General features: G+C 35.6%; 1 protein-coding gene across 4 annotated transcripts in view; it reads right to left on the reverse strand.

Annotated features, from left to right (window-relative positions):
* Positions 1-25,902, reverse strand: part of TANC2 (tetratricopeptide repeat, ankyrin repeat and coiled-coil containing 2) — a 359,716-nt gene that overhangs the window by 247,532 nt on the left and 86,282 nt on the right. For all 4 annotated transcript variants that reach the window (XM_057318084.1, XM_057318083.1, XM_057318081.1 and 1 more), the window contains exon 3: positions 9,086-9,157. In XM_057318084.1, the coding sequence (XP_057174067.1) occupies positions 9,086-9,157 (72 nt within the window). The remainder of the gene's footprint in view (positions 1-9,085; positions 9,158-25,902) is intronic.

The raw sequence follows: 25,902 nt of genomic DNA on the forward strand, positions 1-25,902 counted from the left end.
CAATGTTTCTAGTGTTAACTAGGCCAATTATCATAATGTAAGTAGGATACTAGAGTTTAAGACATTACTAGATAAATGATTATGAATCACTTTGAAAATCTGAACACTCATATATGAGGAAATGGTGAAATAAATTATGGGTTGCTTATGCTGTGAACCATTATACAGATTTTTTACAATTAGAATTTAAGTATGGGGGCGCCTGGGTGGCACAGCGGTTGGGCGTCTGCCTTCGGCTCAGGGCGTGATCCCGGCATTATGGGATCGAGCCCCACATCAGGCTCTTCCGCTAGGAGCCTGCTTCTTCCTCTCCCACGCCCCCTGCTTGTGTTCCCTCTCTCGCTGGCTGTCTCTATCTCTGTCGAATAAATAAATATTAAAAAAAAAAAAAAAAAAAAAGAATTTAAGTATGTTCCTGAGGGATGGTCATGCTATATTGTTAAGTGGGAGATAATGAACTAAAATTGCATTTTATTTTTAAAAATCTTCAAACTAACACACACACACACACACACACACACACACACACACCTACATTTGCCGATATGAGCTCAGGGAAAAAACATGAAAGAACATAGACTGAATGTAGTTCATATTGGCTACTTTAGGGTAGTGGAAAGGAAAGAATCCTTAACATGTTCTTTTTAAATATCTACATTGTTGGTAAAAAGTAATCTTTTAATTAGTAAAATTATTATAACTTACATTTTAAAAAAGCATGACTAAAATACGTAAACACATTCTGACACATCCCTAGAAGCCCAAGACAATAAGAAATTGTTGGCTAAAAGACCAATTTCAAGTTTAATTCTATGAAAAATGAGTGTTATACAAAGAATAATCAATATGAAGTTAAGTTTCAGAATTACAGGATTAGAAATAAAGGCACTTCAGAAGGATTTATCATTTAAGGTCAGATCTTTTCTTCCAGGTCTTATCCAGCCATCAACAAATGTGAATTTTAAATGTCAGAACAGAAAGGTTCTAAACACATGCTACCAACAAAGCTGATATAAAACTTTTGGTGTAAGTTATAAAGCCTGAAATATTTTCCTACTGAAAATAATACCTACTTCACAGCATTATTCTGAGAATTAAATGAGGATTATGTAAAAGCACCCCACCCAGAGCCTGGCACATATGTGTAATTAAATTTTTCAGTTTTTAAAAATATTATTATTATTTTCAAAGCAACCTATGTTGAAAACTATGTGATTTTATCACAACATTAAACTACTAAAACAATAAAAAATTGTGTTCATTAGTGACCCGCTATACCGATATACTCTTACAAAGATACAAAAATGACACACTAAATACTGAAATAATTTTCCGTATCACTTTATATAATAAAACAGTTGGTTTAATAAAGAAATTTTTGTAACTTACCAGACTGAAAAATAATTTGTGTATGTTTTAAGAGCACGAACATCTCATTTCTACTAAATATTTTACATATTAGCAAGGAAAGAAAAATAATCAGAACACATATTTGACAATTTAGTGTATTATTACTATAAATGCACCAGCATGTACTAATCAAATAAAACTGGCTACAGATAATGGGAATCATGGAAAGTCAAACACTGTACAGTTTCCCAGTCTCCCAGCATAAGCAGGTCTTGAGTATTACTACACCAATGTCCATTTTGTATATCTGAGCCTAATACCTGCATAATGCTATCCTTGCAAAAGTAAATAAAAATTGTGTTTCAGTCCATATCACATTGGTTCATGCATTTATTTAATATATAGAACCAAGTAAGTTCTGTTTATATATGGATGACCCCTAATGAAAAATCATGTGCTGAAGAAAATGGAGCTAGTACACCAAAACCAATTCTGATACTGTAACACATGAAATACAGAACTAGAATTCCTAGAACTGATGAGCTTCCTTGGTCAATTTGATGGCCTAACTGAAGACAGTAGCACTGTGCGAGATGCAAAGATCCTACTGTTAATGAACTTCTAAATTACCAGGAAAAATAGAGATTCAACAGACAAGACTAAATGCAATAAATAATATATCCCAATTATATACAATATGCTATACTGGAAAGCAGAAAATATCCATCCACCCTCAGAAGGCCTTAACTTAGAAGTTTTATAACTGGCACAATCCGTTTTACAATCATATTCTAAGAGCCTCATTTCACAAATTAGTTGATAGTCTGATAAACTACCTACATTCAACAAAATTTCTTCTTTTTAAAAAAGATTTATTTATTTATTTATTTGAGAGAGAGTGAGCAAGAGAGCACAGGAGCAGAGCCAGAGGGAGAAGCAGACTCCCCTGCTGAGCGGGGAGCCCGACTCAGGGTTCGATCCCAGGACTGACCCGAGCCAAAGGCAGACACTTAACCGACTGAACCACCCTGGTGCCCCTCAACACAATTTCTTCACTACTTTACTTTTTTAGTTATGTTAAGTAACAGAAGTGAATACTGGATCAATTATGTGGCGTGGGCACATTCATATACCTTCCCAAGCGCCCTAAGTGCTACTTGTTCATTCTTTCATTCAACAAATACTGACAAATTCATATATGCAAGCGTTCTAGGGCAAGAGTAGTGAACTAGACAAAGTCTGTGCTCAAATGAAACCTATTTTCTAGGAACTGAGACAACAAAAAAAGCAAGTAAATGGATAAATAATTATTTTCATGTAGTGGTAAATACTATGAAGGTTAGGGTTGGGTATTTGGTAGGATGGTCACAGAAGGCCTCTTTGACTTAAGCAGAAATCCACAGCCCTTTATTTAAGAAAAAGCAAGTATACAGGCCTTAAAAAAGAAAACACTCTTAACATGCTTAAACAAAAAGGCCAGCAGAGAGGAAACAAAGTTGAAAATAGAGGGAACGGGAGGGCACAGAATTAGAGTACTAGGAAAAGGGCACTTCGGGTAGGGTCCTGTAAGGAGTGGTAAAGGATGGAGTTTATTCTGAATGTGATAGGAGGCTACTGAGGACTTTTATTTCAAGTCTGGGGAAATACATGATTTGATTTGTATTAATAAGAGCACTCTAGCAATCACATAGAAAATAGACTATAAGTTGGCAAGAATGCAAATAAGACACATTATGGTAGTAAAGGAAAGAAATGAGGGTAGTTCAGACTAAAACGGCAACAAGAGAGGTAGTGCGGAATGACAAAAAAAGTATTTTAAAAAGAAAAATTCTTAAAGCCTTATAAAATAAAACAAAAAGCCAATAATTGAGGAGAAATGTTAAGAAATCCATGGAAGACAGAAACTAGATGCAACTGGAGTGAGGAAATTATAGGCCACAGCATGTGTAGGAGGATAACTGTGAAAGATGAGTGCTTCCAGGTCTGTTTTAAGCACAGAAGCAATAGATGCACGGAGCAGGAAGCGCCCAGGGGCAGCAATCTGAATGAGAGGAGTAGGACTGGACTCACTGCAAGCAGTCAGGCATCTCCCATCTCCTACATTTGATAAGCAGAAAACATCATAGGTCTCCGCCCCAAGCTACAGCAGGGAGTGTGGTTCTGTCTGAGTCAGAATCCACTGTACCTGAGAGACAGATCAGAGGCCAAGCTAGCTAGTTAACACATAAGAGAGAGCCCCCATGCCTAAAGTTAACACACAGGAGAGAGCTATCATGCCCAACAGATAAGACATCTCACCAGACACCTTACCTTACTGTCTGCCATTATCTCTGGAGAAGAGATACTAAATAGAAACTGAATCCACAATCAGGCAGGGCACGTTATCAGGCATTATGCACCTAGACAGGCCTATCAGTTCTTTAGAGTTAGTGTTTGTTCCCAAGAGAATGCCATCTGTTCTGGTTAGTTGATGTTTATGGCATATAAATTATTAAATAATTTGAATATCATCCCTCCAGACAGGCAAACACAAAATATAATAAAATGGAAGAGCTCTAGTTCTGGGTTAAGCTGGAGTAAGCACACTCCACCTTAACTGAATGTAACTAAAACCGCTGAATTTTGTAAATGAAAACCCTGGAAAGTAGAACAGCAATCTGAAGACTCTGAAAAATAAATACTAACAGGCAAACTGTGGAAGGAAAGCAGAATTTGAAGAACAACCAATTTGTAGGACAACCAATTCCGGTGATGCAAGTCCTACTGTTTTTTATGTCCCCAAACTCCCAGCCTGAACTCAAAGGAAATCCAAATCCTGGAACAGCAGAGCAGGGATGAAAAGAAAGATGTGAGACAAGTCTTCTCTATCTGGTTAAGCAGTATGAATGAAGGGGGTGAGGGCAGCTCCATGTGGGACTGAGGGAAAATCCCGTGCTTTTTTTTTTTTTTTTTTTTTTTTTCTTTTTACCTTTTTCTTTCAGCTCTGCCCGTGACGCAAACCTATTTCACTATTGGCAACTGTCATTGAGGGGATACTTAAATCTCTGAGGGAGGGGAATCTTTTGGACCAGAAGAACAAAAGTATAAGGATTATGAGAGAATTGAAAGGAGAAACAGATAAATCCACACTTATAATTTGAGATTTCAATATTCCTCTCCTAATACCTGAAAGGATGAACAGAAAGAAAATCATCAAAGGTAGAGAAGACCTGAATAACACTTGACCAGATTGATGTTTATGGAACCTTTCAGACCAAAAGAGCATAATACACATTCTTCTTAAGTGCAAACTGAACATAAGATAGATCATTCCTGGAGCACAAAACAAGTTTTAATAAAAAGTGATTCAACTCAAAGAAAGTGTTCTTTGACGACGACAAAATTAAATTAGAAATCAATATAAGAAAGATGGAAAAGTCACAAATATTTGGAAACATCAACACACTTCTAAATAGTTAAAGAAGAAATCACAAGGGAAATCAGACAGTATTTCAAACGAAATGAAATCATACTCATCAAATTCTGTGAAATGCAGCTAAAGCAGTACATTGAGGGAAATTTTATAGCACTAAAATTCCTATACTAAAACAAAAGCTCCAATCAATGACCTTAGCTTCTACAAGAAGAAACTAAAAGAAGAAATAGAAATTAAACCCAAAGCAGAAAGAAGAAAGGAAATAATAAAAGGTAAGCAGAAAATCAATGAAATATAGAACAGGAAAGCAGCAGAGAAAATAAATGAAAACTGAAACTGATTCTCTGAGATCAATAAAATTGATATATCTCTTCTCAGAATGATCAGCTCAAAGAGAAAGAACACCCAAATTAGCCATATCAGGAATGAAAGAGATGACATCACTGAAGATCTACAGATTTTGAAAGGTTACTCAAGAAAAGGTAAATCAAATAGTCCTATTTTACTCAAGAAATTTAATTTGTATCTTAAAACTTTCCCATAAAGAAAATTCCAGGCCCAGACGGCTTCTCTGAGAAATTCTATCAAACATTTAAGGATGAAATAATACTAATTCTACACAAAATATTCTAGGAAAATTGAAGTGGAGGAAATACTTCTCACCTTTCAACCTATTCTAGGAGGCCAGCATTACTCAGATACCAAAATCAGAAAAAGACATTGTAAAGCAAGAAAACTAAAGGTCAATATCCCACTTGAACACAGATGCAAAAATAATAAAAATTGTTTAAGCAAATCAAATCTATCAACTGTACAAAAAGAAGCCACATACACCAGATTTGCTCACCGAGCTTTAGAGTACTGCTTCCCAACCATAATAGTCTAAATCAAATAATGGAAATATTTGTACCACTCTGGGGTAAAGTGATAAGACAGGCATAGACATCAGCTACCCTAGATCCTGCCCCAAGGACTGAGGACTTATTCTGGAGAATATCTACTTTCCTACACATTACTTGTTTTCCCTTGAATTTAGGACTTTTTAAAAAACTTATATGTATTTATCACCAATTCAACCCTAAATCTTTTGCCAATTGTTTAAAATTTTTCTGAAGATAATTAAATGCATCAGGTTTCTACCAATCTCATTTTCGTGAGCCAACTCTTCTGGAGGCTTCTAACCTACTCCAATCTGGTTTCGTTGCCCTCTCTCCCTGTCTTCTATCATCCTAAAGATTTTTTTACCTTTCTCCTTTGTTAAATTTCCTATTTCCTGTAACCCATTTCTTCCTTTTATTTGTCTGACTTTCTCATTTTGATGGATCATATCCTAAAGATTCCTAAGAAAAGGTACAATGCAGGCAAAACAACAACAACAACAAAAACAACTTACATGTCTTAAAAGACTGTATTAGTTTCTTTTATTTCCCTAAGGATGTTAATAATGGTTCCACTATTTTTCTCTGCAAAATTTCTCTGCGTTCTTTCCAAGTTGCTTTATTCTATTTATTTTAATCTCTATCTTTCATACATTAGAGAGTTTCCTCAAATATCTAAAGTAACCCTTGGTTGGTTGCTAATATTTAAGAGAAGAGGAATAAAAGGCTGATTGAGAGCTTTGATACATAGAGTGATCTAGCTGGCCTATTTTTTTTTTTTAAGGAATCTCTGATGGCTACATTTTGTGTCTTTCTTTTTAGTCAGATTCTTCAGAAAAGAGTATGCCAGCCTCCTGCCTGAAATATGAAAGCCTAACTGCCAGTATCCTAATGCCAGTAGGATAAAGACAACTGGAATCCAACTGTCCTATTTTCAGTATAGGACTGCCCTCAACTATATGCCTGGTAGGTATCTTCCAGTCTAGAATCTCTATTTTATTCCAAAGAATAAATTTCTGGGTTTTGCCAAGGTTAAGAGTAGGGAGTTGGGCACTTGCCCAGCTGACTGGTTAGCTAATTTTGAGGAAGAGGTCTCAGGAATCAAGTGCTTCTTCAACTGACTTTCAGCTAATCTTCCTTTCACCTCCATTTCTACATGCTACCATTTTTTAGTTTTTTGAGGCTTCTGGAGGTTGTTTTCTTGATTTTCTCTGCTATTGAGCTTACGGTTCAGCTTTTAATTATTCATATAGTCTCCAGTTTCTAAAACTGTGTTGCTGTTGGCTTTTCTCCAATCCCCCTTTACTGATGTTTTAGCAGATTTTTTTTTAAGATTTTATTTATTTATTTGACAGAGAGAGACCGCCAGTGATAGAGGGAACACAAGCATGGGGAGTGGGGTTGGAAGAAGCAGGCTCCCAGTGTAGGAGCCTGATCCCAGAATGCTGGGATCACGCCCTGAGCCGAAGGCAAACGCTTAACGACTGAGCCACGCAGGCGCCCCTTTTAGCAGATTTCTGCAAGGAGCAAAAGTCGAAGTGTGTGTGTATCCCATCTCTTTACTCATTCAGCTCACTATAGATGGCTTTGTAATTTTTATTTTTGTCTTTTGAATAAAGAGATACTACAAACAAAATCTCTGAGAAGGTAAGAAACACGCTTTAACTATTAGTTAACTCTAATGATGATGCAATTCCTGGAATTTCTAATTGAGATCAGGCAGTTGTGCTCAAGGTCATAGAGATCACTGATTTCGCTGTTATTAAGTTCAGCTTTTGTTTCTGTTGTTTTCTTGAAGATTTTATTTATTTATTTGAAAAAGAGAGAGCACAAACACCGGGAGGGGCAGAGAGAGAGAATCAGGCTCTGGGCTGAGCAGGAAGTCAGATGCAGGGCTCAATCCCAGGACCTCGGGATCATGACCTGAGCCAAAGGCAGGCATTTAACAGACAGAGTCACCCAGGTGCCCTCAGCTTTTGTTATTAAAACTCACTACAATCACTGATTTGAAAAATATTTTAACTGACACAGCCCAAGGGGTATAAATAATCTCCCATATTTGTATCTGTGACATTTAATACAAATTATGATATTTAATAAAAATTAGTAGAATTTTTTTCTGTTAATTTCTACTCATTTTATTTTTAGGGTCTTTCATGCATGAGCTCATTTTCTTTTTCCTCCCCACCCAGGTTTATTGAGATATAATTGACATATATGACATTATGAAAGCTTAAGATGTACAATATGCTGATTTGATATACTTATATACTGTAATTCTTTTTAAGTTCTTCCATATAAAAATATGTTTAAGGTGGAAAAAAGAAAAATTACACAAATTCCTGATATAATACCATGATTATTTAAAAATGAATAAGTACTAGTATAAGTTAAAATTTCCAAATCAACCTGCATATATTACCTAATCTGCAACAAATAATTTTATAAAAACAGCACAACTCTAAAACTTGGGAAGAACAAACTTGGAGAAAAAAAGATGATAGGATTATGTACTAAATGAACCAGGAACTTTTATAGGATTAAAACACCATACATTTGTAAATCAAAGCTTTATTTTATTTATAAGTAAAGATTCTCTAAGAATCACACATCAGTCAAAATGACTGCCCGAAATTTTGTAATATATTCATCAATTTGGGTTCTCAATTCCATTCTCTTAGAGATCATTTCATTCATTCAGCAATATTTTTTTAGTAACTACTATATGCCTGGTACTTATTCTTGGCACTGGAAATACAGTAATGAACAAAACAGACAAAAATCTCTATAATCACGAAACAGTCATTCTAGTTTTGAACAGAGAAAATAAAATAAATACAAAGGTGATAAGTACTATGAAGAAAAAGGAATGTGGGGGCACTAGTCATACAATTTTAAATAATTAGGGAAGGCCCATCTGAAGATTTCACTGATACAGGATGTTTTTACCTAGTTTGGAAGTTGTCACTTCAAAAAAACCAGTCTACAGCATATTATAAATTTTAAACAGAAAAGGAAAATAATTAATAAGATCCTAATTTAAAATAGCAATTATAAACATTTCTTCTGAGAGAGCTAAGACAACAAATATTGTGTTGATGAAATTTTAAAAAGCCAATGTGATGATACAAATGTTACTATTAAAAATTTACTTTTGGTTATACTTCAGAAGTGATATCCAGATATGTATCACAATGTTCCAAAATTACTTAAAATCTGATTAAGGTATTACCATTTAAAAAGTGACATGAGAACACTGTTCATTTTATCCTGAATAAATGATATCATAGAACTTTTAGACTGCAACATTTGAAGCCCTAAAGGAGAAACTAAAATATCTAAACTAGACCCAGGGAAAACCTCAAACCTCAGATTAAGTACTAGAAAGGAATAGCTGATATCTTTTCTTTTTAATTTAATAATAAATTTAATGAAAACTTACCTTGCCCAGAGCGGCTTTGGCGAGAGTCTACACTTGACTGTCTTCGATCCGGTGGTTCCTCGCTCCCTCCATCTGTATAAAAGTAGAAAGGGCATAAGCAAATAGATAATGGAATTGATGTAATATCTTCTATGGTGCCATCTGTATCTTAAAACTACAATATCTAGGGGCACTTTGTTGGCTCAGTCAGTTATATGTTCAACTCTTGATTTCGGCTCAGGTCATGATCTCAGGGTTGTGAGATCAAACCCAGCATCAGGCTCCACGCTCAGCGGGGAGTCAGCTTGAATTCTCTCTCTCCCTCTCCCTCTGCCCCCCAACCCCACACATGCACTTTCTCTCTCTCTAAAATAAATAAACAAATCTTTAAAAAAATGCTATAATGTCTTATAATCTCAATCATTAAAATAATGAGGACTTTTTCCTATATAAATCAAAGATTCTTACCTATATTTTTGTGTGGACAGTTTACACTCCCTTCTGGAAGTGTAAAGAAAGTCAAGGTGTTCTTTCCCTATCCCCATACATACTCTACTTTGCATTTAATGAATAATGTTATCAACTCTGAAGTTCACTCACAGATTCCAATATAGAAGCCTTGATTTAAAGATCTAAAGCAATGTCTAAATTAATTACAGCTGCTTATTTGTCTAAAGTATGTCAAATAATCCCTTGGGCTATATGTTTTACTAACAAAAATTACATTTATATGTCTCATGAGATATAATAAAATTATGTAATACATGAAAAAGCAATATAAATCAGAATCAGAAAAACTCAGAAATGAGACAGAAACCAAGAAAGAACTAGAAATAAAACAAAAATCATTTCAGGACTGCAGACTAAACTACAAGAACACAAACATACATAAACAACAAAAGATCTTAAAGAAACAAAGTTGGGGCGCCTGGGTGGCTCAGTCTATCGAGCGCTGACCTTTGATGTCAGCTCAGGTCATGATCTCAGGGGTCCTAGGATCAAGCCCAGTGGGGAGTCCGCTCTTCCTGGTCATGAGATCACAATGATGTTTAAAAAAAACAATACTACACTAACTGGTCACCTTCTGAGGATGACAGGAATCCAGCACATTATATTGAAATCTGAGAAAAAGGAAAGAATTAAGCAAACTAGCCTACATTTCCTTTTTACACTGTACTGGTACCCAAAGAGTACATAAGAGAGATCTATAAAATCATTCTAGATAATAAATGGAAATCAAAAGAAAAAATCAAAATATCACCATTTCATAATGAATGAATAGCTCCAGAGGCACTGTGCATCAATGACTAATAACATTAAAAAAGAGTAAAAACCAGACATTCTATGCCTCTTGATGATAGGAGCACAACAATTACAGGTTTCAATTAAACCTGAGTCTGCTCAAACCTCTGAATCTAGCTCAGTTTTTAGGAAAAACAAAAGACACAGGAAAATGTTGAGTTGTTCCTGAGCACACAATCAACAAAATTCAGACTGTGGGAAATTTTACAGGTCAAATAACCTAGGTCTTTCAACAGATTAAACTAAAGAAAAAGATAATATGCAGTCCTAAATTATTGTGGAATAAACATTCATTTTTTTAAAAGGATTTTATTTTTTTGATAGAGAAAGCACAAGCAGGGGGAAGGGCAGGCAGAGGGAGAGGGAGAAGCAGACCCCCTGCTGAGCAGGAAGCCTGATGTGGGCTTGGTCCCAGGACCCTGAGATGGAGACCTGAGCCAAAGGTAGACGCTTAACTGACTGAGGCACCCAGGTGCCCCAACATTCATTTTATCAAAATATAAAACTATACCAGAAATCTATGGCATCTTAAATCAGGATGTGTAAATACAGTACTAGTCAATTTTTCTTCCTAGTAATTAATTTTTTTATGCAAGTATCTTTCTTTTCCTTTACTTGGAAATCAACTACAATGAGCAACATTCATATTCAAGCAGGTCTTAAATTTTCATTTTTCTGATTTTTCAATGTGGATAAAATTTTATATATATATTTTGTTTTATCAAAACATGCTCTTGAAGTATGTGAGAATATGAATAAAATATAGACATTTCCCCTCATCAGCACTGTCTTCCTAAACAATAAGAGGCAAAAAACTTTAAATAAAAAAAACCCTAGACTTCAAATAGTATTAAATTTGCATGATCTGTGGAATGTCAGGGTATCAATAAAACAATCCACAGGAAAAATACAGGCAAGAAATGGTTTAAGACATAGTTTTGAGTCAGCAAGCCAGTGAATAACAAGACAAAAAAATCACCAATTTTGATACCATCATAATCTAAAATGTTTTTTAACTGCCTAAATTTTCAAAATTAAATCAGAAATACATTGCAGTAAATTTGAGCAATTCACTCCTCTAAGACTGAAACCCTATAACCAACCATGTCTTACTCCAGTGGAGACTGAACATAAGAGTTCAGATTAACTCTCAGGTAAAAATAAACAGTTAAAGATTTTTTTAAGAAGAATAACTCACCACTTCCCCAAGATGATGTAGGAAAAAAATTTTTTAAAGAGGAAAAAAACCTCTTTAAAAGTGTTTGTGGTTTGCTTATGGAACCAATGAATCCATTATCTATAATAGCAAGACTACAATGACATACAGTACTTTAAATGTTTTTGCTTAGCTTAACACACAATTCCCTCAGTACAGATAAGACCTCCCACGCAGGACACTTACATCTACATTTATGGACAAAACAGAAGACCTTCAGTCGTCAAGCAAGTCAAGTTATTTGCATAAAACCGATTACCTCACCCCAGAGCGTAGAAGGTAGGACTGGGCTGTGTCTATGAAGTAAGGATTTACTCATCAAACTTGAGTTAAAGACTTAAGATATACTGTGAACTTCCCAGAGGAAAACCCCTGTTTTAACAGATACCGAAATAAAAAGACCTGACTGTCCAACTCAAGTGCTAGCTTTTAAAACCAGAGCTTAGGTTTCCTGGACTTGAGATAATCAGCAGAGAACATTTGTTTTTTTATCTGCATACTGAGTTAAATCCAGCAAGTAATATAAAACAATATATTTTTTAACACTGAAAAACAGTAATAGACTTCCTATTCCCATTACTTCAAAGGGGAAAATGTCATTGGAGAATTTACCTCATGGGGTAGATAGCTTTCAATTGAGGTGTATTAAAGCACTAAAATAGGCGTGGTAAAGAAATACCAACCATATAGGGATATTCAGTACGTAGTGATTTCTATGAAGGTACTTAAGTTAGAGAAAGTCTAATAAGAAAGTGACCGAACAATTCCAAGAAAAATATTTTCTTTCCTGTAAGAAGGGGATACTTTAAATGATTCTTCTTTTCTTTTCTTTTTTTTTAATTTAAAGATTTTATTTATTTGACAGAGATAGATACAGCCAACGAGAGAGGGAACACAAGCGGGGGGGTGGGAGAGGAAGAAGCAGGCTCATAGCGGAGGAGCCTGAGGTGGGGCTCGATCCCATAACGCCGGGATCATGCCCTGAGCCGAAGGCAAACGCTTAACCGCTGTGCCACCCAGGCACCCCTAAATGATTCTTCTTTTCAACCCAGGATCAAAATATTAGAGTTGAAAAATTAACAATTTAAGTAACCCTGAATTTGGCAAACCAAGCTCATCTTTAGTGTTCTCAGCTAAATACTGTGCTAGAATAAATAATAGATTAGATTTTATGAATAAAAATTTTGAAGTTGGCTGCTTTCAATCCTTCTTTGGTAACTTAAATATACGACCCTAATAGGAGGTATGGGAGGGGAATTAAAACTGAATAGAATACAATACAAATAGATTAAAGTTTTACTATTCAAGTATAAACTCTGGTGCTTTTTACTAATCAGGCATGAATCTGTAAGAACTGTATACACTTAATGCCCACAAAGGCAGACATGAACTGGAAGGTATGAATGGATTTTTTTTTTTTAATGCAAAAGGAAGGACCAGGAACATAAGCTAGACTTATTTATTAGCCAAAGGTCTCTTATGAATAGGTACATAAATAAGATGCTCCCAGGCTACATAAGCACTTTAATAACCAGAAAAGACGAAAAGCAGCTCATCTGTTTGGGGTGGAAAAGAGAAAAGGAACCACAATTTATTTGTCCCATTATCTATTCTCTGCTGGGTGCAGTACCAGTAAGATCTTTACAACATTAGCTCATTCAATACTAATAACAATTCTATGAAACGAGTATGATGCCCATTTTTATATAAGACTGAGATTCAGGGAAGTAAAGTGACTTCCCCCAAATCACACGGCAATCCTAAAATTCAAATTGTCTGGTTTCAAAAATCTCCGCTGCTCTCTACTATAACAAAGAAGTCATTACGGTGGTGGTAGGGGGTCCTGAAGGGGAAAGAGAGAAACAGTGGACAGAAATCAATCCAGAGGCTACTGCAAAAATCCAGAAAAAGAATGAATGCTTGGACTATGGGAGCAGTAGAGGTGGTGAGAACAGGTCAGATTCTGGATATATTTTGAAGGTACAGCAGAAAGAATCCACTGTCAGAAGAGAAAAATAAAGAAATGATCAAAGGTAATTCCAATATTTTGGGCCCAAACGATGGATCTGCAATTTACTGAGACAGGAAAGACTGTGAAAGAATAGGTTTGGGGATGAGGAGAGTATTTTGAGCTCTGTTCTGGACATACTAAACTTGAGGTGCCCTTTACACAAATAAGCAGACTTGAACACACATATGCCATCAGTACAGAAACCACTTTTAAACTGTATGACATCTGCATGGAAGGGAGTATAGATGAGGGGGGGAGAGAGAGAGAGAAGTCAAAAGACTAAACCTTGGGGCTAAATCCAACATGCAGAAGCCAGTGGTATGAAAAACAACAGCAGACAAGAAGTAGCAACCAGAGAATAGGAACAAAACTAGAAGAGTACAGAAGTAAAGAAAGAGTTTCATGGGGGCACCTGGGTGGCTCAGTTAACTCTCTTGATCTCAGTTCAGGTCTTGATCTCTAGGTCGTGAATTCAAGCCCTGTATTGGGCCCTAGCCTGGGCATGAAGCCTACTTAAAAAAAAAAAAAAAAAAAGAAAGGAGGAGAAGTGTTTCATGGAAGAGAAAAGATCAAATGTTGATAGGTCAAGTAACATGAAGACTGAGAATTAACCACTAAATTTAGTCAATGTAGATAATTTAACATGGTTCCTATAGAGTGGTAGCGATGAAACCTGACAGGATTTTAAGCTCAAGAGCGATTAGAAAGAGTTTCTGGAAAAGATCTTATCTCTCCCTAGACATGGAAGACAACCCATGGAGACCTTGGATATTCTGGCTGTCATCTTGAAAAACAAGGGGAATAAACCATAGGATAAAGTTAACACTGTGAAAATTAAGACAGAGAGATGAAAGACATCAAGGTCCTTACTAACTGAAGAAAACTACCCCATTTCTGGTCTTCAGTTATATAAACCAATAAATCCTCCTCCTCATCATATAAATCAGATGTGAGCAAACTAGCCCAAAAGCCAAATCTGGCCTGCCACCCATTTTTGGATAGCCAGTGAGCTAAGTAAGAATAGTTTTTACAATTTTACATGACTGAAAGTTAAGAGTAATATTTTATGACATAAAAGTAAATGAAATTCAAATCTGAGTGTCCACAAAATTTTATTAGCACACAGTCATGATCACTCACTTACGTACAGTTGATGGCTGCTTTTACACTACAATGACAGAGTGCAGTAGTTGCAAACTGTATGGTCTACAACACCTAACATATTTACTATCTAGCCCTTTACAGAAAAAGTTTCCTAACCCCTGGTATAAGCAGTTCTGAGACAAATATTCTATTACCTGCAACCATTCCCCTGTACTCTGGCAGCACCAAACTACTTGATGATATTCAAAGAGGAAATGCATTATAAGGCCTCCATCAATTTATTCACACTCTTTCCTCTACTTAAAATGCAGTTGCCTCTACTTAACAATATAAGGAAATTGTATCCACCACATATTAATGGGGCTTAGTGTCTAGCACAACTAAGCTGGACTCAATCTTTGAACTACTATTATTTATATGACCTTAGGAAATTTAATTAACTTCTCTGAACCTCAATTTCTTTATCTGTGAAGCTGATGTTAGTAATAAATATGGAGTTGTGGTGAAAAACAAATGTGGTAATGTATATAAAACAGAGCATGCCACCTGGCACCAAGTAAACACTTATTATAAGTGGAATCTCAATCTATCATCATCATGATCAATAACAACATCCTTTCACCACAAGATGGCTTAAATATTATTTCTTTATCTTCTCTGTAAGATTTTTGGGAGACTCGCATTAAGAATTACTAGTTCTCTCTTCTGTGCTTCTATAGCGCACTACACGTATCTGTTCTATAGCACTGACCCATTGCATAATGATTAATTATTCACATGACTATCTTTGGACTAACGTTCAAAGTGTGCCTTTGAAAGCCTTTTTCATCTTGATATTTTCAGTGCCAACTTTGAATCTGGTATGGCATGGGTATTCTCAAAAGAAACAAACAAACAAAAAAATTGTTGAATTAATTTTGTCAAGGGCCAGCTCTAAAATTAATGCATTCATAAAACCAAACCAAGTTCAAGGAAAAAATAAGTGGTATTGATGTGGTTTGAGATGCAGTTTAAGAAGTTCAATGTTTTCCTTTTCTTATCCAAACTATTATTATGAAAAGAAGAGTGGCATTATTCTAAAGAACAAAGACCCTATCCTCTACATCAATCTCAAAGATCTTAATTATCAATAAGAATTTTCATAGGTAAGCCCAGACCCACTAAAAGTGATTTAGTTCTTAAGAAAACATCTATAGTGTCTTCCTCTAAAGAAAAAAGGAAGCATTCTATACCAAATAAAAAGTATTTAACATAATGCCATCAATACTATAGTTAATGCTTTTCACAGGTTTTCATAGATCTAGATTCTATACTCTAAATCTAAATATGAAAAATAACTCATAGTTATCACTTTGCATTTGCCTAAGGTATCCAAAATTGCCTCAGGTATCCCAGAAAGTCTGATCTGTAGCTCAAGAAAAGTTCTAAACAAAGAATGGTTTGATTCTCATGATGAAGCTATGTATCAATGATGATGAGTAATAAAAGGAAAACAAAGTAGACGTGCTAATTGTAAATGGAGCAATCACCAGTAATAATGTATTTTAAAACTTGATGACTGTGCTTTCAAGGTGCACAATGAATATATAAAATGTCAAGCCTAACACAGAATTAAACAGAGCAACTGTCAAAAATAAAGGTCTCTACAATTATATATTTTTCTTGTTTTTTATTAATAAACTTTTTATTTTAGAATAGTTTTAGATTTACAGAAAAGTTGCTGAGATAGTACAGGGAGATCCCATAAACCCTACACCTGGTTTTCCACTTAGATTAGTCATTTGCCAAAACTAATCAATATTGATACATTGTTATTAACTAAAGCCCACACTTTACTTAGATGTCCTAAGTTTTTATTTAATGTCTACTTTCCATTCCATGATACCACATTATGTTTAGTCATCATGTATTCTTAGACTCCTTAGACTAGTTTCTCAGGAACTTTTGTTGCTTTTGGTGACTTTGACAGTTTTGAGGAGTACTGGTCAGGAATTTTATAGAATGCCCTCAGTTGAGGTTTGTCTGATGTTTTTCTCATGATTAGACTTGGGTTAAAGGTTGGGAGGAGGAAGACCAGAGAGGCAAATTGCTATCTTCCTCATTTAATTTCAACAATGCATACTATCAATATATTGAAACTAAATAAATAGGTGTACATGTTTACATACCCTACATAACTGAAAAAAAACTGAAGCTCTGGCTTCTTCAGCTGTGCCAACATTAATGAAAATAGACGTTACCTATTTGGTTCTTACTATGTGTCAGATGCTGTGCTACATGTCTTACAAATTTATGTCATTCAATCCTCAATAAAACCTTATGATATAAATACCAGTTTTCTCTTTACTAGATCAGGAAACAGGAATTGAGACTTCAAGCAAACATGGCCACAGCTGTAGTTTGCAAGTGCAGGATCCAGGACCTGAAACTCAGCCTAATTCTAAAGCCTGTTCTCTTCACCATTCTCTGTCTATACACAAACATATTATGACATGTTAGAGAGCTCAACAGTGCAGTTGGTAGGAGACCAAAAAAAGATGAAAAAATTCCAAGGGGAATTTGAAATAATCTCTGATTTCAAACTTCTTCCCCTCAAATCAGGTACTCAGTACGGCTCACTTGAATTCTTGAGTTTAACAGTTTGCATGGAGTTGTTAGTAAGCATAGATATCTCTACAGGTAAGCACTTCTTAATTTCACAGAATGATAGAACTAAGAAGGAATTTTGAGTTTCTTTATTTTTGTCAATTTATGCTTTTTAAACATTTTGTGAAGGTGAAGCTTTGAAAAAATAAAACAGAAACAGTCCAGCACAGCAACTTAACAGTTAAAAATATAACCGAATGTCAACAATAGGTGTATGTATGTATACACATACACATACTTACTTTATTTACTTATTTTTGGTGTTCTTATCTGTTGACACTGGATGCTGAGGAGAATACATATGAGTCTTAATTTTGGCCACATACCAGATTGATCTAAAAATCTAGGGATTTAAAAAAATTCTTATGCTCAAGCTACCCCCCAGATCAATGAAATGAGAATACTGTGAGGGAGACCTAAGCATGACTAGTTCTTTAAAACTCCCTGGATGATTCAGCATGCAGTCAAAGTTGAGAAATGTTCGTGGAGATTAAGTGGTGTTTGTTTGTTTTAAAGATTTTTATTTATTTGACAGAGAGAGACACAGCTAGAGACGGAACACAAGCAGGGGGAGTGGGCGGGGGAGAAGCAGGCTTTCCGCCGAGCAGGGAGCCCCATGCAGGGCTGGATCCCAGGACCCTGGGATCATGACCTGAGCCGAAGGCAGACGCTTAACAACTGAGCCAGCCAGGCGCCCCTAAGTGGTGTTTTGATACAGAAATGAACTGGATCCATCTGCAAGTTTCCAGTGCTAGCAGAGGCTACAGGTAAGAAATACTAATTGTACTGAAGGATATGATCTCTAAATTGAGGATGAAGGTTACGTTCATACGTTCACTCCCTCTTTATTACTGATTTTGGTGACTTGGGGGGTTTATGGGCTAAACCAGGATAACACTGTATAATGTGAAGAAGGTTTTAACGTATAGTTAACTAGACTAAATTTACTCTTTTGAGCCGGGCTTGTGAAGTTATACTACCAAGATGATGATGTCACCTAAATGTAAAGCTTCCTAAGATTCTAAAAACTAGAATAGCCTCTGCTTCTTCACATCAACCTGGTCTCAGGAAAACCACAGCTCATAAAACATGAGAAGGGATGTTCAGGAACAGTACCAGATTTTATTTATGAAAACAGACAGGAATAAAAGAACACGGTGCCCTTAGGAAAATCCAAAGAGTTTGGTAGGCTAGAGCACAGAAAGTATGGGGAAGAGGCAGGATATCAAAGTAGAAAAGTTGGCAGAAGCATAATCACAAAAGGCATAATCATTATTCATAATTAGATTTCATCCTCTAAGTGTAGGGAAAAAAATGAAGGACAGTGAGCAGGAGAGTAGCATGATCTGAACAGTGTTTTCAAAAGACAAATTTGGTGAGCATATACAGATGGCACTATGGGGTCAGCGAGGCAAAGAGATCACTGCAATAAGCCCAGAGGAAAGGAAAGCCTAACTAAATGCACCAACAGTGAGAATACAGAAGAAAGGGTAGGTTTGTGGCATATTTAGGACCAAGAACCCCAAAGACTTTGTATCCTTTTGAAAGAGGTGTTCTAATCACTATCATCAGTTTTCTTTCCCCTTTCTTCCTTGAGTCTATTCCCATCAGGCTTCCACCCACACTGCTCCAGCAAATTCACATTTACCAAGATCTCCTATAAAGTCCACTGCTAACTCCAGTGGTCAGTTCTGTTCTCTTATTTTTTGCCTTATTATAACAACATTTGATGTAGTTCATCATTCTCTTTTCCTTGAAGATTTCTCTTCATTTAACTTCCAAGACACCATCCTTTCCTCCCTCTGTGGCTCCTGCTCCATCTCCCTGGCTTGTTCTGTCTCTTCTCCCCAATCCCTACTTGGCCCAGTGCCCCAGGGCTCACCTCTCTAATCTGTACTCTTTCCTATGTACACTCCTTTATCTCAAACAGACTCATGGCTTTATGTTTCATCTAGATGCTAACGGTTCCCAAATTTGTATGTCCAGCCTGAACCTTGTTTGTGAACATGCCCAGTACTTCCACAACTGCCCGCCTACATCTCTACTTTGAACATCAAGCAGGCATCTCAAAATTTGACGCAGCCTCACATTCCCCCTCTCATAGTCTTATCTCTGTGAACAGCATCTCCATTCTTTTAGTTGCTCAAGTCAAAAACCTGGGAGTTATCCTTTACCCTTCTCTTTCTCTCACACTGCACATGCATCCAACAGTAAATTCTGTCAGCTGTACCTACATAATATATCCCAACTACTTCTCACCCTTTGCTCCTGCCACCCTGGTCCCAGCCACCTTCGTCTATTACCTGGTTTCTCTGCTTCTGCCCTGGCCTGGCTTTAGTTTATTCTCAACACAGCAATCAGAATGGTTCTGTTAAAACACAAATCACATCATGATACTCCTCTCCTCAAGGATTCCCCATCTTAGTAAAAGTCAAAGCACTTAGATCAAGGCGCTACCCAACCCGGCCCCCATTACCTCTCTGACTTCATTTCCTACTACTCTTGTGCTTCTGACTTCACTGAAGCATACTGGTTCCCGCCGTGCTTTAAACATGCCAAAGAGGGGCGCCTGGGTGGCTCAGACAGAGAAGCATCTACCTTTAGCTCAGGTCATGAGCTCCATGGAGGGCTCTCTGCTCAGTGGGGAGCCTGCTTCCCCCTCTCCCTCTGCCCCTCCCCATGTCTGTGCTCTTTCTCCCTCACTCTCTCTCAAATAAATAAATAAAATCTTTAAAAAATAAAATAAAAAATAAACACACCAAAGACGTACCCGTATCAAGGCATCTGCCTAGAATATTTCTCTCTTAGATATCAGTATGGCCTGTTCTTTCATTTCCTTCAGATAAGTATCCAAGTGTCCCCTCAGCACCCTATTAAAATCGTACCCCCACACACACCACATTTACATAGACATACTTTTTTCTCCTCTCCCTGCTTCTTGTTTCTCCTTAGTAGTTATCACTAACAGATTCTATATTTTACTTATTTAATTTTGGCCATCTCCTCTACTAGGAATGTAAGTTCCATGAGGGCAAATAATTTTGTATTCACTGTTCTATTCCCCATGCCTAGACCAATAGCTGATATGTAATAGATGCTCAAAAGATAGCTGTTGAATTAATTAATTTGTGTGAGTGACATGAGTGAAAGAAGGGAATTCTGGATACCTTAGAATTCTTGATTTTGGAATTTCATTGGATTTATTGTAATTCCATCAACGAAGATAAAGAATAGAATATGTGAGACCGGGAAGGAGAAATAATAAGTCAGTTTAACCAAGGATTTAATTTACAATCTAACTTAATCTTAACCTCTATTTACTGTCCATCAATTCTAGATCTAGGACTAGAAGGAGGGAAACATGAACAGACAGAAATGAAATTTTTTAATCCCTTGATTTTTTTTTTAAACAAAACAGGTAATTCTCAAACAGCAGCTCTGTAATGATTCTCAATTCTCAACACATGTTTATGTTTTACTTTTAAATACACTATTTTAATGTATTTTAATGTAAAAGAGCTCCTTTTATTCATCTATTTGTGTAAAAATTGGAGAGGTCGGTCTATTAAAAAAAATTTTTTTTTTTTTTAGAGATTTTACTTATTTATTTGACAGAGAGAGACAGCCAGCAAGAGAGGGAACACAAGCAGGGAGTGGGAGATGAAGAAGCAGGCTCCCAGCGGAGGAGCCCGATGTGGGGCTCGATCCCAGGACCCTGGGATCACACCCTGAGCTGAAGGCAGATGCTTAACGACTGAGCCACCCAGGCGCCCCCCCCATCTATTAATTTTTAATTGCCTTTTGAAATCTCTACTTGAATGTCTCATATATACCTCAAACTCAAAATACCCAAACAGGAAATTCTCACCTTCTGACCCCTTCAAACCTGATACTATCAGAGCTCCCTATCTCAATAAATTCATCACCAAATATTGTTGATTCTCCTTCCTAATGTCCTTTAAATCCACCTAACTTGTCTCCAATTCCTATACCTATTCTCTCCTAAATGTTTATCCACAAAACAGCTGTTATTCATTTAGAAATGCAAGTGTAACAGTTTTCCCATTTAATGTTTAAAATGTTAAAGTGATCCCCATTAGAACAGATACGAATTCTTAACATAGTCTATAAGATTCTACTTTTCCAGCTTCATTTCTAGTTAGAGCTACCTTTTTTTCCTAATATAGGCTTTCATTCAGTTTCTGATCTCTACCTTCAAGATATCTAGAGTGGAAACCTGAGAAACAACTACTAGATACCTGGGGAGTCAGGATAAAGTGGTTTTGACCACAAATTCCTGCCTACATATATGAAGATAAGTAAGTTTCAAAAGCACTAGTAATAGAAAATTTTTATTTTATGTCATATGTTCATAACAAAATAAACCCTTAAATTTATTCCTCTTATGCTTTAAAAAGAAAGAATGACAGCTGACAGACTAAAAATCAAATCTCCCCCCTCCCACCTCACCCTCCAAAAATGGCACATCTTTCTGTTTTGACTGATAAGTATATTTAAATGTATTTACACTCATTGAAAAACCCAAAATAATAAAGCCAGAATATATATATATATAATCTATGCCTTAATTTTTCTCACAAATAAATTATACTTTATTTATCCCATAAGCCTATATTATTTGATTATAATGATGGCAATGAATATAAAAATTTAAGACCAAAATGTTTTAAAGAAAATGGTTTTTTAAAGGAAAAACCTTGGTATATGTAATATACAAAATTCAAAACAATATTCCCTTCTCTAAACTTGTCATTAGTAAGGTCCTTACTAGAGCATTACTATTTCGTATTTTTCTCCTAAGTAACTAGGAAACATAAATACAACAATGATTAAGTGATTGAATAACAGGAATCATTAAGATCTACTAGAATATAGAAATATTTAATCAGGGCATCTAGGTGGCTTAATCGGTTGAGTGTCTGACTCTTGACTTCAGCTCAGGTCTGGATCTCAGGGTCATGAGTTCGAGGAGAGTCTGTTTGGGATTCTCTCTCTCCCTCTCCCTAGGCCCCTCCCCCCACTTACATGTGCGTGCGCTCTCTCTCTCTAATAAATCTTTTTTTTGAAAAAGAAATATTTAATCAAAAAATAAGGAATTAACTGAATAAAGAATCAAGAAAACAGCCTCACATTTAAATGAAGGAATTTCATATGTGAGAAAACAGTATTATAAAGCACTGGAGAAAGGAAAAGCTATTCAACAACAAATAGGGTAAAAAAATTAACTTTTCCATATGAGAAAAAACAACTAGATCCCCTTGTCATACCTCAACCTCATTGCCAAAAAATTAAGGGTAAAAAGAAAAAAATCAAAATGTATTAAAAAATCTGAAAGTGAAAATCAAAACTTCAATCATTAAAACGAAATTTTTCTGAAACAACAAAGGGGGAATAATGAATGATAAAAATGAATAAATTAAAATTTTAGACTTATATTAAACAAAGGTTTAGAGTTTTAGACTTATAACCAAAAGCAAAGTTTTAAGACAGAACAGAGACTGAGAAAAGATATCTGCAATAAATGTCACAGAGTAAGGATCAATCTACAACAGGGGTCTATGAACTTCTGTAAAGAGAATAAATATTTTAAGCTTTGCAGACCACATGTTCTCTGATGCAAATACTTAACTCTACTACTGTAGCACAAAAGCAGCCACAGACAATCTGTAAATAAACAAGTGTGGCTGTATTCCAATAAAACTTTCTTTATGGACACTGAAATTTGAATTTCATGTAATTTTCACATATTGTAACACTTTATTCTTTTTTTCTGAATCACAAAATAATTGTAAAAACTATCCTTCACTCACAGGTTGCACAAGAACAGGTGGTAGACTGGATTTGACCCATGGGCTATAGTTTGCTGAACCCTGTCTAGAATATATAAAGAATATACATAAATCAATAAGACAAAGATAAATAAATCCAAGAAAAAAAATGCATAAAGAATATAAGGAAGCTATTAACAAAAGAGGCCATCTGAAGGGCCAAAACACTCAAAAGATATTTGGCTTCACTAGAAATTAAGGAGACAGAAATTGAATCAGTAAGATATTACCTTTCACGTACTAGATTAGGGAAAATGAAGAAGTCTGACCATATGAATGTTGGCAAGGATACTGCAAAACAAGAACTCTCAAACACTGTTGAGAAGACTATAAAGTGGTACAGTGACAAAGCACAGAAATTATCTAGTGAAAATGAAATGCAAAAAATCTGCATCCTGGTAATTCACTTCCAGGTAGAGCCCCTAGAAAAACTCTGATATGTGTGTTAAGGATATTCATTGCAGCATTATTTGTAATAACACAGAACAAAACAAACACTGAAATAAACTCAGATTTCTATTAGGAGAGAAATGAATAAAAGAAATGTGCTCACAAAATTGAATACTACACAACACATACAAGAAATAAACTAAGTCCATATATACCAACAAGAGCAAAATAAGCAAGACACAGAATTCCACAGAGAGAATGATATTACTCAGTAAACTTTAGAACACATACAATACTAAAAATTGTTCACGGATACATTTATATTAGGATTTTTCATCTCTGATAAAGGAGATTCAAACATCAACTTCTTTTTATTTATTTTTTTTACCGAATTCTGTATGTATGTATGAGTCTGTGTATTATCTACGTATGTGTGCATCTGTTAGGATATGGTTCTAGCAATGAGAACTAGTGAAAAGACATGCCATATTTTATTTTGAAAGTTACAGGAATTTATATTTATGAAAATACATTATTGTAGCATAATAGAGAATGGACTAAAGGGTACTGAGACTGGAGATGTAATATTTTAAGTGGGAAAAGAAGAAATCCTAAACTAGGAAATGAGAATGGAAGAGGACAAGAGAAAACAAAGTTGAGAAGCATTCAGGAGTTGTAGTAAACTGGACAGGATGACGGGTTAGATGTTGGCAGCCATTTTGGGGGTGCAGAAAGCTTTGCGTATTTTCCAACTGCTTCTTGAATATACCTGCTATGGGCTTTTAAGTAGCTTTTAGAAATGACATCTACATTAGCTGATGATGATAATGGGCCATCAACTATTGCTAAGTGATAGAAAAGGTTTTTAGAAAACAAAATATTAGTTAAAGCAATTTTGAAAGAGATGGAGCGGAAAGGTTGCTCTGCTCTGCAGTTTCTGCCAGATTATATGCACACCGTGTCCTCCTGAGGGTTAAGGATCCTGCTGAATACTAACAGCTCAATCTTCAGTTACTGGAGGAAGAGGTGATAAAAGACTTCAGGACCACATTAAGCACAAATCCTGGCTCCAACACTTACTGGATGACTTTGGCCAAGTCACTGAACTTCTTTTTCTCTGCCTCTGTTTCTTCATCTGCTAAATGAGTAAAATAAAGTACAGCTGATCCTTGACAACATGGATTTGTACTGTGTAAACCCACTTATACATGACTTTTTTTATTAATAGAGCACAGTATTATATATATTCTCTTCCTTATGATTTTCTTAGCATTTTCTTTTTGCTAGCTTACTTCACTGTAAGAATACAGTATATAACACATATACAAACTGTGTGTTAATCAGCTGCATTATCCGTAAGGCTTCCAGTCAACAGTTGGCTATTAATAAAGCTTTTGGGGAGTCAAAAGTTATTTGTGGATTTTCAACTGCACGGGAGTCAGCATCTCTAACCCTTGGATTGTTCAAGGGTCAACCATAATAGAATTTATGCCATAAGGTTCTGCGAATTAAATGGGTAAAATTACGTATGTATTTATGTCTGTGTGTCTTTGTCCGCATACACAAAGTGCTGTTATTCTTCTTCATCAGTTACTAGACACCCAGTAAGTCCTGGAGCATTGCACTAGGTGTTGGAGAAGCGGAGATGACAAATTTATATTGTCTGCCCTCTCACAGTACATAGCCATGACACTGTGAGAGACAGACGTGTGAGCTAACGTACAGTCTTCAACCTAAGTAACTAGGAATCCCTGAAGCTATTTCTCAGTCTTTCCGAGCCTATCAACAATTTCAGTGTCATTTAATCTTTCGGCAATTGCTAAACATCAACAGAAAAGGCTTAGAGTTATACAGAGTAAAACCCTTACTAATATACAAACCTATGCATGAAGTCATTTTCTATAAACCCTATTTTCATTGTCTCTAAAGTCTCCTGTTATTCTATTTTTTTTATCCTTCTAAAAGATTCATAAATAAATAAATCTAATGTTAATCTAAAAGATTCATTAATGTATAAAACTCCCAGAAACTTATCCCCAAATGTTCCCCCTACTCTAAGAATATATTCATTTTTTATTTCTTTTACCTGTAACCATACTGTGAAACTGAAAGATTCACAAATAATATACTCAGAAAATACCTGAATCGTAGAATTACGAAGACAGTGATGGTTAAATGAATATTAACAAGGGTTTTTTTATTGCTTAGTTGAAAACGAATTACTCTCTATAGCGTGAAATCTTTTGTTTTTTATGCTGTAATAGAGTATTTTTACATTCTCTTTAATAAAAAGATGTTTCTTTATTGTCTAAAACATCTA

The sequence above is a fragment of the Ursus arctos genome, unplaced genomic scaffold, assembly GCF_023065955.2.
Source record: "Ursus arctos isolate Adak ecotype North America unplaced genomic scaffold, UrsArc2.0 scaffold_24, whole genome shotgun sequence".
Lineage (NCBI taxonomy): Eukaryota > Metazoa > Chordata > Mammalia > Carnivora > Ursidae > Ursus > Ursus arctos.